Genomic DNA, 20,662 nt, shown 5'->3' on the forward strand with positions numbered 1-20,662 from the left:
GAATGTCCTTTATTTGGATTGTTAACGATATCATTAGCCCTTTAAGTGCCAGCTGTCCTGTCTATCAGGCCACCAGGGACGCCTGCATTATACTGCAGGCCAATCCATTTGCCAGAATTGTGTGATGCTCTCTTAAACTTCTCTTTGGTCGTGTAAAAGAGATTAAAATATATATAAATCTGTAATTCTTTCCATTTTTTTAAGTTCAGTGGAACATGTGTAATTTGAACGTGAAAGGACCGGACGAAGAATTTGATTTGTGATAGTCTCCAAAAATCTCTAGTTTTCTGAAAACTCCCTAAATTCGTGAGGAATATCAAGCAGGAATTTATTTAAACAAAGTAGTTTGTGCATAAATGGTTTTGTTCATTTGCTTTGTTTAAATAAATTTCATGTCAATAAAATCATATCAAGAGTACATATTTGATAGTTATTGTTGGTGCTTACCACAGTATAAACTGTCATAATTCCATGTCACTGCACACACTCATGAAAATTGAGAAAACTTATATTTTTCTGTGGTCCACTTGGTGCATATTCGACCACCATAAATCATGTATCAGATCTTCGTCATGTGCTGACTGTTACGGTACTCACAATTTTTTGTGAGTGCATGTCAGGGAATCCGCCGAAGGGAAGGATTTGAGCATCATTTTTCTCAGTTGTGATGTTAAAAGTGAAGAGGAAGTTACCTACTTATATCTCATCCACTGTGATTACACTTATGAAATGTTTTATGGGTATAAAATGGTCTGGAATGGATAGTTTGAGGCGTGACTTCATGAACTTGCTTCACTTCGAATCAAAAAACCGTGTAGATTTCACATAAATAATTTGAATACCGGCCAGTTTTATTGCTGTGAAACATCATCAGGTGACACTAGAGATAGCATACTGCTATCCTGTATTTGCACCGGAAGATATTTGAAGAAATACGTTCCTGAAAATGGTCGGTATTAAAATTATTTACGTGAAATCTACAAGGTTTTTTTGGTTCAAAATGGTTTGGTGTTTATACCTATGCTTTAGAAAATATATACAATGAATTGTTTTTTTTATAGTATTTACTCCTGTCTTTCTCTTTGTTATTTTAATTACTCATCTCTGTGTTACTAATGAAATCATTTTTGCAGCCACTTACGCACAAAATACCAGTGGTGCTCCTCTACCATAGTTTTTTTTCACTCACTGTAGACATCACATCATTCAAATACCCTAAATCCTCCAGTTGTATTCTCTTCATTGCACTATTAATACCATAATCAGTTTAATTTCATAGAGTGTGTGAACTAGCTTTTACTAGTCAAATAGTGTTGTCTGGCATCCTTCACGTGGCTTGTTCACTTATTTCTGGGGAGAGCATGGGTGCTTGAAGAATGCAGTGTGTGTGTTTGTATCGATGATTTAAAAAGAGAAGCATGAAAGGGTTGCATTTACTGACTGATGCCAACTGAAATCAGCTAACTAGAGTTTAATAGATTTTTCATAAAATGCCTAGTTTTAGTCCTTCTTTATGATATTATTACCATTCTTCTTCAAGTAAATTTTGATGATAGTGGTATTTTATTTTGAGAGTAATGTTGTTGCACAATCTCAAGTTCTGAACTTCAAGTTTACCTGGTTTTTAAGCAGGCATATTTTTGTTCACCAAAGTCACTGAAATCCTTCTGAAAAAAGAAAACACTGTGCTCAGTACCGTAATCTTTTTTTTGACAAGAGTTGTTATTTATTTCATTTTTACCATGCAATGGAAAGATTCTTAGTTTAGCTTGAGCTCAAGAAATTTTGCTCTAAATTGTGATTTATTGAGGAGTAGCTTGATGCTGGGTTACTCTTCATTTATTTTTGAAGCTCTTCTTTTATTAATTTACCAAACTTCCTATTGTACATAAAGTGGAGTCTTACTGTCATTTTTCCATTGAACAGAGATATCTACATATTTCTATTCTTGCATCTTAATGAAGGTTTAGGAGAGGCAAGGGAGGAGACAGCTAGGTTTTCTTGGAGTCTCTCATGTTTGTTCATGTTCATAAGTACGTCATACGCAGTTTTGGCACTATGGTAACTCATTCATAAGTGTCTTATTTGTTGGGTGCTGACTTTATCCAAATGAACAGTTCATTTTTAAGTTAGTGACAGCGCGCAGTGGACGGTTTTGGGCCTGGAGGAGAGTCTGATCTTGGAAAATCTTTTGGGGATCCTTATCTCTTTGGAAAATGGAGCTCAGAGTATTTAGTGGGGCCTTTTCGGATAACCAGTATCAAAAACCACTTTTGACCATCATCTTGCGGAAGTTGCTGACGAGCTAACCAGGCAGACTACCAATTAGGGCTTGACAAGATTGACCGAACCTGTCTCCTAGCTCCACCAACTTTGAGGAAACGCGGTGGAATGGTTGCAAGACTTTTGTCAGTAAATAAATATGAACAGATATGAGGGTAGTCTTGAAATTCATATGCCTCAAATGCGTTTCTACACCACTACAACTTACATTCAAATGTGGTACACCATTGTGGCTGAAATTGAATCTGTTGCCGGGTAAATTATGTATTCCCTTGGTGAGCACATGAGCTGTAATATTTTCTACTACGTACAACTTTTTGTTTGTCATTTTTCTTTTATTATTTTTCTACGAAATGTAAAAAAAAAATTTGCGAACCTGGCAATAACCATCTGTGGCAGTGAGAATTTATGGCAATAGAATTGGTTGGATTGTAACAGTCCTCATGCGTCTTCTGTTAATTTTACACATGCTGTACTTGCATTCCATTTCTCCAATTCTGGGATGTGATTAGTGTAACTTCAAGCACTGTGCTAATTGTATAAACCGTCACCTTCAGCACATCGCACTCTTTTCTCCAATTTTTTCCTGAGTGACCAACCTTATGCATCAATTTGATGTTATCCTTGTTCCTTGGATCACTTAATTAGTTGCAATTTTTGATGCTTCTGCTGTTGTAACTGCACAAGCAAATGCACTCGTGGATGATTAATTGTTTGAGTCTGGATTACTTACAGAAATCGGTCTTCGAACTTAACTTCTTGGAAAAAATTTTGCATTTTGATCTTTGCCTAAATATGGGACTTGTGCTCAGTGAAATCCCCAAGGTTGCCATAACCATTTCCAGTCATCCTTTTTCCAATACAGATTTCTCTCTTCTTATTTCCATGGTCTTCTGTAAATTTGACCTAATTGCCCACTGTGTGAAAATCATTTGAGAGAGAGAGATCTGTGATGAATTTTGATTTGAATCCATTGGTTCACAAATCCCAATTGGCAATCGACAAAAGGATGCCCTGTTGTGTCGTGGATTTATATTTTTCTTCATATCTGATTTTAATATAGATATTTCAAGGAAGAGGCATGTTTTTCCATGGTTCCCTAATTTTGAAGTAGGTATTCCTATCAATGGCTGAAATCTAACATTATTTCCCTTTGCCCATATGTGCTAATCATCAAGAATGGCTTACTAAAGCTGTGAAACATGTCATTTAAATAATGATTTTTTTGCTGTTTTCTCAATTCATACCTGAAGATAAAACAAGTGTGTGTTGTGATTCCATTGATTGCAATTGTATTCTATCAAATTTAAATTAATCCCAACCCTGTTGAAAATTTATGTAAAACTAAATCAATTTTGCATTCAGTTGTTGTGCAATTTTTTTTTCATTTCAAGCCAGTAGATTTGTGTGTGAATATATGTACGTAATTACTATCAACTCCAAGATTCTATGACGTCTTCCATTAGATCCACCATCGTTGATTTTAATTTTAGTAATGTGCTTTTGTCCTTGGATAGTAATCATGTTTTGAATCATAAATCAATAGCTAGCAAAAGTATGCTTGAAAATGAAAAATATTGTTGCAGCAGGGTGGTATCCATGTGCATAAATATGATTTTGTTTTTAAATATCAGATGCAAATCAAAAGAATTAAAGATTGATCATATGAAATTTTCTCTGTCGCAACTATGGCACCTACAGCACTTGAATATTGCTTGATGGACGATGAAGATAGTCGTACAAAATAGCTTTAATCAATGAAATACATAAGTAATAAAAAATGACTTAGCCTGCTGAAAATGTATAGATAGTCTTTTTGATGCAACTTGTTTAAAGTAATGGAGGTCCAGAGAGAAAATTTACCTATGTATTTGAAGTTTAAAAAAATGTATGACTCAAAATGACCCAACTCCATCCTTCTAGGCAGAGGAAAACTCCTGTCCTCACAGCATTAATAATATTTAGGCAATACATTATTATCAGTATGCCCCATAAATAGCCAGAGAATATTTTTGAATATTTTATCAGTTTAGTGATCTATGCCCGGAATTTGGGTCTTAATTTCCCTGTTTATTCAACCCGTAGCACAGTGGGCGGAAATCGGAAAAAGCCGTACAAAATTACAAAATGGCTTATTTTGAGTTATAAACTTGAAACTTCGCAGGTATACTCAAAAATGATTGAAATTTATTGATATGTACTTCATTTGACATAGATCCTACCCGTTACTGAGATACAGAGGCTCAAACGTGAGCAAATTTCCATAAAAACGCCCGTCTTCAATTTTCTCTGAAAATCTTCCAAAGTAAGTGAATGGTGAAGTTATGGGTGGATTCTTGCCGAATAAAAAACCACATAATCTGTTAGCATGGTGTTTTTTCTTTAATTTTCCGTAATCTTAAAGAATACAGCCCATAAATTCTTACCATGCAGTAACAAAATGGCGGATACTGTTTTTCGACGAAGTTTTACATTTAGGTAGAGTTTCAAATAGGTTTTCGGCAAGGTCGCGCAGAGTAACTTATATGAGAGCATTGTTTGAAGATTTCTTGAGGTCTTTATTCAGTTTTCTTTGAAATAAGTTTGCGTCGCCAGAAATTACATTGATTTTTCGATCGCGCCGCAGGGTTCTTCTCCGCGCGTCGGGAGTTGGATTAGCCGCGCCGCGGTAAGGTTATTGAAGCTGTACGGGTTTTAACGCTCAACATTCACCGTTTTTATGTTTTGCTTCAAGACACCGATTCTCAAATGGTCTATGGTGAAGACAGTGGAGGTTTTTCATGCGATGTACTTGCACGTTTCATCGAAGTTCATTTCGTTATCTTTGGATACGATCGAAGACCATGCTTCTATTAAAAGCGTTCAAACCTCGACAAAGTGAGTTGTTTTCCTGGGACTCATACAAAAAGACCTACCAGAAAGATACCAGCTGAGACCCTTATACCTTCTTCAATCACCGATCCCTGACCCTCAGGATTCTAATTTCGAAAACGGTCGTTTTATGAATCCCTGGAGTGGAGCCCTTGGCCGTCTTAACGGAGGTATTTCCATGGGAACTTCTAGATTTTTAAAAACGTGTATTATACCCTCAGTTCTACTTTGACTGTGGTGAAGGAAAGTTTAGTTCTCTTGAGTGCGCAGAATTTGTGAAAGTGATTTTAATTTGCTTGTGGAGCGTAGAAATTTCAAACTTCCACTTGCCTGTAAGTACGTTTTTGAATAAATCCCCGAACATCTTTTTCAAAATAGTTATTTTAATTTATATTATCAATTTTAGCGGAAAAATTTCTTAGCATTCCTTTCCTAACTAAAATAAATTAAAATTTAAATTATCAAATGCCACTGTTTAAATTCCAATCGATACGACATATCCAATATGCATTCAGAAAATCATATGTGGCAGTGCAGCGTACACAAACCAACAGAATATTTATCGATATCAGGTGAACGATATTTTACATCTCCTAAGTTATTCATACCCGACGCTATTGCACCGCAGATTTAGAACCCCATGATTCAGCTGTCCTTCAGTGTGTTGCAAACTTAAAACTATCGTCTGTAGGATAATAAGGTTAATGGGTTTTAAGATTAAGAAAAAATTAGGAAAATAAGGTAAGCAATGTAAGCATTACTTTTCCGTTGATCATGATCAGTAGTAAAGAGAACTTGATCGTGTAAAATCCAGAGTTGAAATCATTAAGACCATCCACCTGCCTTTCGTATAGGTAATGTCTTTCTGATTTTGTAACTTCTTTTGTCTCTTTTTTTCACCTAAAGCGGATGGGATGACAAAATCGTGTCGACATCGGCAGTGGATTTTCCCAGATAGTGTCATCTAAAATTGTATAGCCTATATGTGAGAAGTACCTCCGATGCAATTTAAATTCTTTATCAAAAGTTTAGAGATAAATGTAATTAACCAAGAGAAAGTGGAAACTTCAGTCGTTACCTGTAGCGCCTTTGTTACCTGCTGCTTTTTAATCAAACTAAGAGATACAAGGGAACTCATGACTAGGAATTTATCTGAAACATCCACTTGTTGCCACATTTGCTTATATTGAGAGTGGCCCGAACTTCCATCAAAACCGTACTTAGAGATTAATCTGTAAATCACCACACATTTTAATTCTTGAGAGGTGGAAGTGGTGGCTAAGCAGGCTATTGTTCCCAATATGGTGTGGTTCAGTGGTGCTTGAAGGTTTACTTCGCACATGGTCTCAGTTATTTTAATTCCTTCGTTATAAGCTGCCTTTTTTGCTATCGCTATTCTATCATAACTGGGATACAATTCGTGTCCATGGATCAGAGCTGTCCTACGAAAAGACCGATGTTGACGCTTGGTCAAATCAGAGGCAATAATCAATGACAGTGCCTCTTCCACTGTCATCTCAGGGTGGACCTTTTCACTCGTCCCTTACTTTGAAAGAACTCTCTTAGCCCGAGTAGGGGTCGCAGTTGTTATTTCTGCAATTAGGTGAGCTGCTGCAGTGTCTCCCTTCTCTCTCAAACTCACAGATGCCGCGAGAGCAAGCTCAGCAGTAGTAGCAGTAGTTTTTAAAGTCTGAATTTTCTTCTGCGTGATCTAACACATTAGGTGCGACATTTTTTTGGCCGCCCTGGAATGCCTGGCAAATATAATATGAATTTTGTAGCATGAGGCTACAGGGGGAATTTTATTTAGTCAATCAATTTGAGAGGAATAGATTTTTACAAAAATACAATACTCAACCGGCTGTCGTTGAAGTATCGGGAAAGTGATGCATAACAAATTCTGGAAATGTTATAGAGTCAGCGAGCCAACTTTTGTATCGACACAAAAATCATTCATTATATCGAGAACTCTCTACCCATTTCTTAAGGTATGGCCATAGAATGCGTTTTGTCAGGAAGTCATTGAGAAATTTCAGAGCATCAGGGCCTTGTCTTAAATTCAGCCTCCGCGATAAATAATGGAGCAAATACTTTTTACCGAGTGAATGATTTTTTTACCAATTCCAATATTATTTTGTAGATATCAAGTAATGTAATAATGTGAGGTGGCATTTTCTATGGAATGGCGGATGAAGCCTATGTAAAATTTAGAAATAATAAATTTGTCGAACCTATGGTTATCCAATGCCCTAATGCGTACACGGGGAGGAACGTATGGTAAACGAGTAAAGACATGGTAATCTGTATGTCAAAGTAGAACTGAGGGTATAATACACGTTTTTAAAAATCTAGAAGTTCCCATGGAAATACCTCCGTTAAGACGGCCAAGGGCTCCACTCCAGGGATTCATAAAACGACCGTTTTCGAAATTAGAATCCTGAGGGTCAGGGATCGGTGATTGAAGAAGGTATAAGGGTCTCAGCTGGTATCTTTCTGGTAGGTCTTTTTGTATGAGTCCCAGGAAAACAACTCACTTTGTCGAGGTTTGAACGCTTTTAATAGAAGCATGGTCTTCGATCGTATCCAAAGATAACGAAATGAACTTCGATGAAACGTGCAAGTACATCGCATGAAAAACCTCCACTGTCTTCACCATAGACCATTTGAGAATCGGTGTCTTGAAGCAAAACATAAAAACGGTGAATGTTGAGCGTTAAAACCCGTACAGCTTCAATAACCTTACCGCGGCGCGGCTAATCCAACTCCCGACGCGCGGAGAAGAACCCTGCGGCGCGATCGAAAAATCAATGTAATTTCTGGCGACGCAAACTTATTTCAAAGAAAACTGAATAAAGACCTCAAGAAATCTTCAAACAATGCTCTCATATAAGTTACTCTGCGCGACCTTGCCGAAAACCTATTTGAAACTCTACCTAAATGTAAAACTTCGTCGAAAAACAGTATCCGCCATTTTGTTACTGCATGGTAAGAATTTATGGGCTGTATTCTTTAAGATTACGGAAAATTAAAGAAAAAACACCATGCTAACAGATTATGTGGTTTTTTATTCGGCAAGAATCCACCCATAACTTCACCATTCACTTACTTTGGAAGATTTTCAGAGAAAATTGAAGACGGGCGTTTTTATGGAAATTTGCTCACGTTTGAGCCTCTGTATCTCAGTAACGGGTAGGATCTATGTCAAATGAAGTACATATCAATAAATTTCAATCATTTTTGAGTATACCTGCGAAGTTTCAAGTTTATAACTCAAAAAAAGCCATTTTGTAATTTTGTCCGGCTTTTTCCGATTTCCGCCCACTGTGCGTAGGTCCTTCACACTGGTCTTTGGAATAGGTATGATAAACAGTATCGTTAGAGGTGGAGCTGTCGAACCCCACCCCAATATTCTGCGTCGATCTTTGGCCTCCTTTTCTTTTAAATCTTTTATTCCTCACTTTATATTCATTCTCACCCATCTTATATATTTTATGCTCTTCTTGAGGTGCCTTAAATCCATGCCAGAAACTTGTTTAATGCTGGCAGAGTAAATTTCCCAAGAGCATAAAAGTAATGCAGAAAGGTTGGGCTCCAAATCATGCCCATGTGTATGTATATTTTTATGGGCTTATTCATCTTGTAAGCCTTTCATTTTTCCTCCAAACCCCTTGACATCATTGTTTTGAAATGAGTGACTCCATCACATGACCCCTAAGCCACCCTGAGAATAAAAGTAATTTGCTGTGGGGCTTTCCTATTTCATGCAAATACCATGAACCATTCAGAACATTTCATATTGCTCTGTCAAGTATAAAACAATTGATTGATTGTTATGTTAATGTATTCATTTAAATAATAATTTCGGAGAGCCATAGAATTGGATGAAAAAAGGAGATATGTAACATGCCATTGTGTTCTTACACTCTGAAAGTATAGAAAAAAATACTATTGAAGCTGTAGTACCTTATGTTTATATTCATGAAAAAATGACACCACCATTTCAGGCCTTTGTTTTTTCGATATTGAAATCATATTCTGTTATTGTACATTAGCACTCTATTTTTGTTGTGTAATTGATTTTATATCCTCCTGTTCTCTGCTCTTTTGCTACCTAAAAATTTCGATCTATCCAAGTGAGATGAATTCCATTTCATAGAAAGTTTTGCTCGAAAAAAATGTGTTCTTAATATTCTTTCTTTAATGCCAGAGAAAGATAACCTCTCTGTGATTCATAGCAGCTTCTTCAGCTATCTTCTGTTCATGCACATGGCAACCTAACTCACAACTGATAGCCGCTTAGGTTGTTTTCTGTGTGATATTTTGCTGCGGAATTAGTTTGAGGTTCTCTTAGTGTGAAAAGCTCTGTATCATGTGAGCTATGTCTTTTTCTTCTAAATCAATTTTGCATTAGAACTGAGGCTCGATTCTTTCTTCACTGATTTCCACATTTGAATTTAAGAGGAAATGAACTACATAATTCTTGCTAAAATAGTTTTGCATAATTTTTTTAAATTACTTAGTTACTCTACTTCTTTCAGTCTTCATTGGTGTTACATATTTCAGTAATTTTAATGGTTCTTGATCAGAGTTTTCAAGTGGAAATGAACTTCGCATTTCAAAATATTAATGATGAAAACTTTGGAATACTTCAGCACCATAGGTCAAAATACCTTGCTTGCAGCCACCAATTTTTCTACATTCTTGCTGTCATTGTAATATTGTGATACATATTTTCTTGCCATTCAACTGCATAATTCTTGCATTTATGTCATGTATCCATCTTCTACAACACATCTCATAGGTCCATAGAGATATACGTACTTGTACATACTTCCAGGAGTTTATAATTTTTACAATCTTTCTCAATCGCAACATTTTCATTCTTTTTTGCATAATTTCGTCTAAACTATCTCTTCTGACTTTTGCAGTGAATGTCTTGATTAATACATATTCATTTGTTTGCTTTGCTATAATACCTACAAGATGAAGTTTTTCAGGATTGGGTTATTTACTTAGCCCTGGCTATTTCATGAATAATGATTCAGAATTAAGAAGATTAACTCGTTCAGCATGATGCAGGCACATATAATGACATAATGAAAGGATTTCTAAAGTTTAGATATGCTCCTTGAAATGTTAGCAAACTCGACAAAATGTACCATTTCACCAGTTGTTGAGATGGATGATGTGGCTATTTAAGTTCCTCCATTGAAAATTACTGACTTATTTTCTTTCTTTTGAGACATTGACTGTGGGATTTCACCATGAACTCTCAATTTACAGATTTCTTTTCTCTCTTGTCATTGAATGCAACGCCCATGCTCTCCTTCATGCTCAGAAGTTTGTGGCAAGGTATCAAGGTTTACAATGTGGGAAAATCAGGTCTCATTTCATGTTTTTGCTGATATTTCAGCTGCAGACGTGGAATCATGCTCACTATTTTGGGCATTCCTGTTTATTTTGAAAGGAAAATGACATTGGTCCAGCTGGCTCACCCCCAAGTTCTTAGAATTTGGTGATAAAGCCAAAAAAATTAATTTTAATATTTCAGGTGATGGGTTTTATATCCCTGAAGGTACATACGTTTATGAATTTCCTCTGCGTGTGTGAATAGCCACATGGCCTTCTCTCTTTATTTCTTTTACTGGGGTCCACATGAGTTTAATGCATGTGCCCCATCCTTTTCTTAGTAATGTTTTATTTGTTGGTACTACACGTTGAAAAACACACCCAATTCATCGCAAAGTCCAAGGAATCTTGCAAAATGGAGTGAAATTTGTGTATTGAAATGATGAGGTGCAATTTTCCTCAAAATATGTTTATGTCAACCTGGGTTTCAATGTTGATACACCATTGTCAGGTGACAAGTGTTCGACAGGCACATTTGGAGTTGTGAGAGGTGGTAACACTCAACTGTTCACATCTCCACCCTTCCCTCCATATCTTCCTCAAGTTTTTCCCACTCATATCATTTCCTTACTTCTAACCTTCACCTGCTTCTTCATAAATAATGAAATATTTTAGAGCCATTTTTCATCTAGGTTGTGGAGCACTTAGGTTTCTCATTGGGCATGCAGGATAAATGCAACCAAGGTTTTGAGTCTGCCACTGTCTTTAGGATGTCTGAGGACCTGGAAGACCCAGAATATATTGTAAAGGAAATTTTAAGTCCTGCGAAACTCAGGTAATGTTTGTATTTCTCAGAAAAGCCTTGGAAATTGCGTTTTGGCCAATTTACCCTTGGGTAGGGTAAGGTTCCTGTTCAGATATCAATCACCAAAGTTAACCAGTCTTGGACGTGTATCAAGGTTGAATGGATTCAATCATTTATCCCTTTATGGAGACACTCTTTTCTTCCCTGTCTGCAACTCCAATGCAATCTCCAATGACAGGAAAATCCGAATGCCAATTAAAGTTGGAAAGGATAAGTATATCCAAAACCATTTGTTTGATTGCCTTGGCAGTCTTTTATGGTGGTGTTTACTTACTGGGGCTAAGGCTGACTCAGTGCCAAGTCAATTGAAAAACTGGCCCTGGAGATTTTTTTTTTTTTTTTTTTGACTCCTAGTGGCATTTTCATTATCCTGTCAGCGGACATTTTCACTCGTGCGATTTAGTGCCTCATCTTAATTATTCTGAGTGAAAGGCAGGTCAAGCATGGGGTTGGGTCCATGGACTATGCAGGCTCTAAGTGGTGGGGAGGCTTACCAAGGTCCTCTTGTTCAATGTACCTATCTACTGATGGGTAGAGAGCAAAGTTGCCATCTTTATTCTAGGCTCAGCTCAGTGTTGGGCTTGCCATTCATACATGTTGTTCAACTTGCTTTTTATTTAAACATGCTCTTGGGAAAACTGCCGTTGGCCATGACCATTTCCCTTTGTAGATAAGATAGGGATTTCAATCAAACATTGTCAGAAACACATAGGTATAAGTCTGGAAAATCTAGATTTTTTCCTAGAAAACCCAGGAAACTCTGGGAAAATATATACAGAGAAATGCCAGACACACTGATATTCAAAGTGAGCTGCACATAATACCGATTGTTCATCTTGAATATGATGAAAGATCATGTCGTCAGAATCTCAAGTGTGATTTCTCCTGCATGCCCAAATGGGAATCCCGAAAGGGTACTTCTTAAGCACATTGCGTGGAAAATCTGAGATGTATACGTGTCACTTGACATATCAGGGTTGCCACCTGGGTTGAGGTGAAATTTTATTCAGTCAAAAATATTATTTTATTAATTTATTACTTCAGCACCAAGTTTTTTTTAGTAAAAGGGGTCCACACTCTTCATGAGGTCAGGAACTATGTTTATGTGAGAGTTTAAGAGCTCGTCTTGTGCGAGCTATGGTCTCCTTTGACACTTGTTATCGGGATATTGTTATATGATCTAAAAATATAAATATCCTCCTCTCTCTTTTTCCCTCCTTCCCATCATCCTCTCTTGTCTCTTTCTTGCGTGGTTGCGTACGTGCGTGTGTGGTGATCACCTCTCCTAATCGTCACCCCTCCTTCCTCCGTTGCTGCGATGGCAGGAGGCGAGATGGGATCCCGCCCCCAGCACCCGCCCCCACCCCTGCCCCAGCCGCCCCCCCTGCCCCCCAACCGCCCCCTCTTCCCCCAGTGGTCCCACCACGTCTGCCCCCAGTTCCTCCCCACCGCACACCCCAACTCGGTGCAGTCCTCCACCTCCTCCTCCTCCTCGAGCGTGGCTCACCAGCACCAGGCCACGTCCTTGCAGCAGCCGCAGCAGGGGGTGGTCGGTGGGCACGCGCACCACCAGGGGTCGTCGTCCGCCCCGCACCACTACCACCACCACCACCACCACCATCACCACCACCACCACCACCCGCACCACGGCGCCCCGCCCCCCTCCTCCTCGTCGTCCTCTTCCGCCCACCACCCTTCCGCCCAGCAGCCGTCGCACCAGCAGCCGCCGCCCCCGTTCGTGGCCAGGAGGGGCTCCTCCAACAATCCCCCCCCACCCCCCACCTCCACCTCACCCTTCTTCTCCCGAAATCACAAACTAGTCGGCCCCGCCCACATGAGGTCGTCTAGGTATAGAAACGCGGCCCACAGCCAAGGTAATTGAATACAAGCAGAGCCTTCCTTCTTGGAACGTAGCGCCCTCCTGTTTTAATCTTTCCCACCCATTCGAAGTGTCCATCTCTCTCTCTTAGGAATTAATTTATTGTGGCCTCATGTACACCTGCCCCTGTGTTAATTTGCCTTGCCGTAGGCCCTCCTCCCACCCCCATTGTTGTTGTTGATGTTGTTGTTTCAATCATAGATATCCCGTTTTTTGTTTTAGCTGCCATGTTGTTAATTCAGTGCAAACCTCTGTGTGGTGAAGACTAAAGACGAAAGAATCTCTTCTGGAAAGATCTCTTTTTGAGATTGCATTCTCCTTGATAGCTCACAGGATGAGGCCTGGCCAAGAACAGTTTATTGATGTTATCCCATACATATGACTCCCTCATCCGAGTGTTAATTTTAAAACTTTCTGCATCTCTTCTCCTCCTCTCTCTATACGTCTCTGCATCTCTCTACGTCTCTGTATGTGCGTACATCAGTTTGGTCAGTCACTCTGTCATGAAATTTGAGGCCCATTCTCACGTGTGTTCAAGGACCATGAAGTAGGAAAGATCTGTCTCTCCAGATAGGGTTGTGGATTTATTACACCCAGCATTTTTTGTTTTATTTTCCTGCCATTCAGTCATTCCAATATATTTAGGGAGGTAGGCAAACCCGTCATGGGACCATGAGTTTGTTTGTGTACTTAGAATTCTATCATTTTGTTCTGAAGTATATATATGGGATGATGTCATGAAATTGTTTTTGACTGAAATCTGTGTGAACAGGTTCTTCAGATAGAGGTTTGTGTTGGAAGGAGTTGCCGCAGGTGGAAGTGCCGTGGTTTCGATTTGATCGGTACATATATACATTCATTCCCTAAGTATGAGTTCCTCCTTGGTTGAGAACACTCGCATTTTCCATCCATCCGTGTGTGCTTCCACTTGTGGCAACTCCCATTGAGGTGGCACCTGCTTCGTTTAGGTTTTATTTACCATTTTTGTTTCTAGTTGGCTGTGTTGATTGCATGGTGAGCTGCTTATTTTGAGGAGTGAAGGCTTTACTTTTGATTTACCTTGTCCCCCTCCATTAAAAATATGTACTCCTCGATGAAAATCGAGGAATGGTAGGTGAACTAAATCCCTCTTTTGTATACATACATATATATAAAAGAAAAACATGTTTTGCTTTCAGCATGCAGTTTAAGTCTGTCGTTAATTTGCCTGCTCTTGGGTTTCTTTCTTTTGCAGCACTCACTCTCTCCCTCCGAAACCCCCTTTCCTCCTTTTCATTTCCCAGAATTCTTATTTTTCATCCGTGTTTAATACTTCTCTTGTTACACATTATGTGCTTAGTTACTGGAATGTTTTTATTATCTTTTTACGTCTTGAGGTTTCATTTGTGTGTATGTATTGCTCAGAAGAGTCAATATTTGGTGTTGAAAATGATATTTGTATTTGCAGTTGAAATTTCATTCAATGTGGTCATTAGTGATGGTTTATTTAGATATAAAGAAGTCTCTATTTTTTATAGGACTATAAAAAGCCTGATGTTTCATATGACCTGTCATATGCAATAGCCTATTTCTAATTTAAAATTTGACATTGTGAGCACCATGCTCTTATCAATTTGGTCTTAAACATTAGTTTTGCTGAAGTAGGAACTAGAGTTTTTTTATTGTAAAAGTACCAAGTCCTTATCTATCACTATGTGAATCTGTATCTGTATGCTTTTTGTCTTTTGACTGTGCATGAGGCTATCTGCTTCCGTTGTTCAGTCCTTATTGCTGTCAGGAACTAGGAAGTAATGATGTGACTTGATTAGTTGAGCTGTTTGAGAGAACAGGAAGCATATTGCATGTCCTATTTCAGCTCAGACCAGGGGGCTCCAACGTCAGATATCCCACGAAGATGCTGACGATGGCGAGTATGAAGTGATTGTGGTTGATGAGAACAATTCATCCGTCCTAGCTGATAATGATGCTCACTCCAGTGGGCCAACGTCAATTAAGGTGATCAACTAAGTACATACTCAAAATGTTTTCATTCAGTTTTTTCTAAATGGTGGCTGTCTTTCACTTTTGGGGTCCTCTCTAATTGGTTCTTGTAAATTTTGCCTTAACACACCAGGGATTTGTTGAGAAGGTTCATTTTTTCTTGAAAGACCAGCTTGTTTGCTTTGTGCTATAAGTTTGCCACTTTTTTGTACCCAAGATGATGAGAAAGATACTTACAATATGCTTAGTTATGGCATGAATTTTCACCACTCACCATAGGTGTAAATACATTTTTCATGTAATGAATTTGGTAAGTTGAATATTTTTTGCTACGAGCTTGTTTTGCTTGAAATGAACCATGCGGTTAATTTGAAATTACACTATGTCACAAATGTATGAGAAAATCTCTTGTGTCCAGAATTAGTGGCTATCTGACATAGAACTTTCATATTAAGCAGAAGTTAGGTTTAATTGTTGTGCTTAGACATGAAGAGTATAGATTTTTGGCTAGTTATTTCATTTAGTGCCAAATCAAAGTTTTTAATAGAATTACAGTTAAGCTGTATTAGCTGTTGTGTTGAAATATCTCTTTTTCTGTAACAAAACAATATTTCCTTAATTTCTGAGCATTTGCATGCTTGCTTTGATTGAAAAATGCCCTGCTCTTCTAAGTCTATGGGTTATTATAATTTTCAACGGTATATCCATCTGAAGTTGAAGAGGGACGTTGAAAGTTAATTGCCCTTTGCTGAATGCTGATAAAGCTGGTTTTTCATCTTGCCTTTGCTGCTAGGGCTCTGTGATTATGGGGAACCATTTATATAAATTATTACTCATATGGCAATGAAGTTCTTCCTTTTGGTGTTTATTATGAACAAGCTTGTTACTAATGTAAAAATATGAATCGAATGGTTGCCATTGGAACTTAAATGTGAATGCTAGATCCTGTAATTATTAATCCTTTTCTAATAGTGTATGTGAATATTAAGCTAGCTGTCAAATGGTTCTCGGCTTTCTCAGTACTCATTTAACTAATCCATTGTAATTAACCTTTTCTAACTTCTCTCGTGTCTTTTGCAAGTGCTCTTCACTCTTTAACCCAACCTCTAACCTAACTCTTGGCAATGTAGGGTAGCGCAAGGGCCCGATCTTCCCAACCTTCGCTAACTGCTCACAATTACGAGGTAGATCCACAGGATGGCTTGAGGTATGGGAGGCATGTCCCCATCAGAACTGAGCATCACCCTCACAATAACAAGGTAATCAATCGCCCCTCATGCCCAATCCTTCAATTTTGCTCTCTTCGACTTCGGGGTATTTTTTCTATAATTGTAAAGACTGACAAGATTGTTTTATAATAATTGGTAAAAATGGGATAAATTTCTTTTGCAGGACTTCTTTCTTTGAATCTTAGGAAATTTTTTTATCAGTCATTTATGTACATATATGGTTGCTAGGTCATTTACAGAAAAAATATTTTCGGAGTTTATGTGAAGGGCGAATGCATTCCAGAGGGATTGATGGTGAGGGGTCATTTTTGGAGGGGGTATACCCAAGACCATTTCAGGGGGTTTGAACCCCTCATCTCTGCTTGCTGTAAACTTGATGGGTAGGGTAACAAGGGACCTCTTTTCTACTTTCATTCACCATTTTATTTTTTTTAATTTTAAGAAATATAACCACTTATAGCAAAGGTCCCCATGAAAACAATACTTTAGGCCCACAAATGTCTCTGTTATTTCCTAACCTTATAAAAATTCAGCTTCAGGTCCAGCCACACCTTTTGGGAGTTGGACTTTTAGAGAGCAATGAGGATATTAATTTCCACGAATTAAATATTGAGAAGATTCTATCATGGCTCAACAACTCAAAGCAAATTTGTTTTCTGTATTGAAAAAAAGTTTTTTTTCTCTAACACAATAACCATTGATATCAAAAAGCATATGTTGGGCACATAGAATGTGAATAATTCAATACTTAAATGTAAATATTTAAACTGCCTAAGGCCTTTTTCAAGCTTAATGATCTTAACATAGCACTATTTTCATCTAGCTCACATGTTATGACTTCAGTTACAGACTTCATTTGTTAATCAATGAAAAAGTGGCATGGTGACACACCAACATTTTATACTATTTTATTTTATAGCGAACTAAGCATCAGTTTTGTCGCAATATAATAAATATTCTATTTGTAGTCAAGATTTTTCTTGTATTAAGACCAGTTACACTATAGGGGTCCATTTAACTCCTCTGCTTTTAAAATGCAATATCCAGGAATCATGGCTTGTAAAACCCAGTTTGTTTTTATTGTTATTCAGTGAGATGGAGTTAGAAAAGCATATTTTGGAATTTTTGAGAAAATAATATTTTATTCAGGTTATGGTGTCACCTTATTTGATGGAAAGTTTAAGATCTTATTGGTATAATAAATTGATCTTCAATTTTTTTCATTTTTTGAGAACTTCTACTCTCTCTAGACTTTAAAATCCCATATAATATTGTATTTTGTTTATTTCATTCCAAAAAATACTTTCTACCATTAACTTCAAACCTTTAGCTCTGAAATTTCAAATGATGGTTCCTGATTTCCATATCAGTAGTACCTCATGTAAAGGCTTACCTTTTGGCCCAATATACTTTAGAATGTACGTAGTTATTTTTTAATTGGCATTTTTTAACTTGACTTGGTGAAAGTGGTTGGAGTATTTTAAAAGTGTGTCTCTTGAATGGTAAACAGATTCAGATATTGGAACTGCTTTAATATCTCAAAGACCTCAATTGGGAGATGAATAATGCTCATAATAAAATTTGAAATTTTTGAGAGAATTGAATTTTTATTGATTTGATTGTTATATGATATGGAGGTATATTTATTAAAGATAATGTTATTCATGGCATGAAATCAGGGTTAATACAGAAATTAGGATTTCTTTGAAATAGTTCTTCAACAAAACTTTGCTCAGCTATTTTGCATGATGCTTTTTTTCATTATATACATACTAACAAAAATGTGTTCTAATTTGCATGATTGATTTAATAAAGGAATCTCTTGACAGACTATTTGGGAATACTAATCAGCATAATAACTTGCTTAGAATGATAAATTTGTATGCTATTTGTTCTATCGAGCAATAATGTTGTACTCATTATTTTTTTCTGATTCCATTCTGCCAGCATATTGTTACCTCCACTGCACAAACGCTAAGCAATCACCCACCGAATGAAATCCGCTCATTTAGCAGCCCAACAATGCAAATAAGCTCAGCTGGCAATAGCCAATTCGTATCATTGGTCTGCTAGATGAGCGGATTTGATTTGGTGGGCGATTGTTGAGGGTTTGTGCAGTAGAGGTATCGATACAAAACATTGAATTTTCAACTTGTAGCATATCACCTAATGGACAAACCAGCACATGTCAAAAATAATTACATGATTATGCATATGATTAAAGCCTGCTTTTCAACGGATGAAATAATTGTGCTGAAATCTTTTCTTTTTAATGAGACATATAAAGATTGAAACATTCTGTTTTTTTGAACGCTTCTTAACCAAATCACCCTTTTGGAACTCATTTCTTTCATAGGCAGTTTTCATTAGATTAGCACCAAAATTTGGCACAAGTTAAAAGAATTGTTTTATTAATTGATGTTTTCCATTCTAATGACTCTGATTGACCATCATTGTGCCATCCCATTTTTTTATGTGCTGAATCGAAAATTCCAAAAAGCTAATCATCCCAGGCACAGAAGTGGATGCAGCCCTCTGTGATCCTCTTTTTACGCTTAATTAAACTCACCTTTTGCTGGGAGTCTTTGTGATTTAACACCTGTGGGACAACAAATGATCAATTCAATTGTCATGGGCTTGTTTTGCCTCTTGGAAAGCATTTCTAAGTTACAAAATGGCTACTATAATGTCGGACAAGAGTGAGATGGCCCATGTCATGAATTATAAATGATAAAGTCCTCAGTTATATCAATTTCTATTATTTGCATACTCTTTCTATTCAACCATTTGAAAATATTTTCGATGGATTACAGTCAGACATGGATTGTGATTCAGGTGGACTCCTACCTACCAGCAACTGGTCTGATTTCCAAATAATTTCCTTGTCAAGGTTATGTAGAAATTTGCTCTTCCATTGGATAGAAGTTGCTGGTTATTTTCCTGGCAATAAATATCGCTTGTTACTTAATATTTTCTAGTTTCAGTATCCAAGATTTTCAGTTTCTAAATAAAAGTAATTCTCTTGAATTTAGATTTATTTTTTGATTTAGATGAACTATATTTTTATCAGAGACAGATTCTTGTCATCTCATTGATTAACTTGATGCAAATAAAATTATTTGCAAACATATCAGAGAGATTAACCTAGTTGATGATTGATCCAAGAGAAATTTTCTTGACAACTTATTGGATGAAATGAGGATAAAGAAATGACCCGAGTTTCCTATTAATTGAAATTGCTTACTTATGATTGTGAACATTGTGCCTCATTTCGGATTACTCTTATTTTCTCATGATATTTTTTTAAAATTTTCTCTGTATTAAAATGAGGAAAGATAGCAGTAGAAAAGAATGATGTGTTAGTAATGTATTAGGATTTACCATTCAAACTTATTTGGTTGATTTTGGGTAGTAACTGATCTGCATTTCATTAGCTACTTATGTTTACGTTCCTAGTGAGCAAATGTTGAGTAATTTATGATACGCCATGCGTTTTATTACAGAGTGCTGATTCCGTAGAGGAAGTGAGTGGATTAAATATGAATGTAAATGACAGTAGTGTAGACTCTCAGCCCACAAACGATATTCTTCAAGAAGAATGTAAAAATGCCAACAGTGATGAAAGCTGGACTGATGTAAATTTAAACGAAGAGGGAGAAACAGTTTCAAACAAGGAAGAGCACAGGAACATACACAACTTATCACACTCCAGAGGTAAAGCTATATATCTTAAAAATTAAATCTACATTAAAATATATATGGGTTGGAGGATATATCAATTGAGACTACTACAAATGCCAAAATGCTACCGTACCAAATTTTGGGGAGAGGTGTCAGTTGTCTCTTTCAAATACCTATTTACCTACCTTATTTAACGTACTTGAGTGGCCATATAAACCCAAGATGGTTTTCGGCTTCACCAACTCTTGGCCTCCACTCTTCTTTGTCTTGTGTCATTTCAATTTCTGCTCCAAGACTTCTTACATCCATGAATACTCTGTCTCTCCAATGCATTCTTGGTATTCCTACAGGTCTTCTGCCATTGAGTCTACCATTCTGTTTTGTCATGCTGGTGTTGTCCCTTCAAAATTTGTGGCCCAGCTGCCTTAAGCGTTTGGTTTTTATTGTTGCAATTATATCTGGATCAGTGCTATATTTTTTCTTAATCCAAATACCTACTGACCAAGTTTTTTCTTCAACTTGACT

General features: G+C 37.2%; 1 protein-coding gene across 6 annotated transcripts in view; it reads left to right on the top strand.

Annotated features, from left to right (window-relative positions):
* Positions 1-20,662, top strand: part of LOC124162702 (neurobeachin) — a 1,312,932-nt gene that overhangs the window by 892,959 nt on the left and 399,311 nt on the right. For 5 of the 6 annotated variants that reach the window (XM_046539305.1, XM_046539306.1, XM_046539308.1 and 2 more), the window contains exons 28-30: positions 15,103-15,242; positions 16,358-16,486; positions 19,960-20,170. In XM_046539305.1, the coding sequence (XP_046395261.1) occupies positions 15,103-15,242; positions 16,358-16,486; positions 19,960-20,170 (480 nt within the window). The remainder of the gene's footprint in view (positions 1-15,102; positions 15,243-16,357; positions 16,487-19,959; positions 20,171-20,662) is intronic. The other variant, XM_046539311.1, reaches the window with a different exon arrangement.

Source organism: Ischnura elegans, chromosome 7 (assembly GCF_921293095.1).
Source record: "Ischnura elegans chromosome 7, ioIscEleg1.1, whole genome shotgun sequence".
NCBI classification, from domain to species: domain Eukaryota; kingdom Metazoa; phylum Arthropoda; class Insecta; order Odonata; family Coenagrionidae; genus Ischnura; species Ischnura elegans.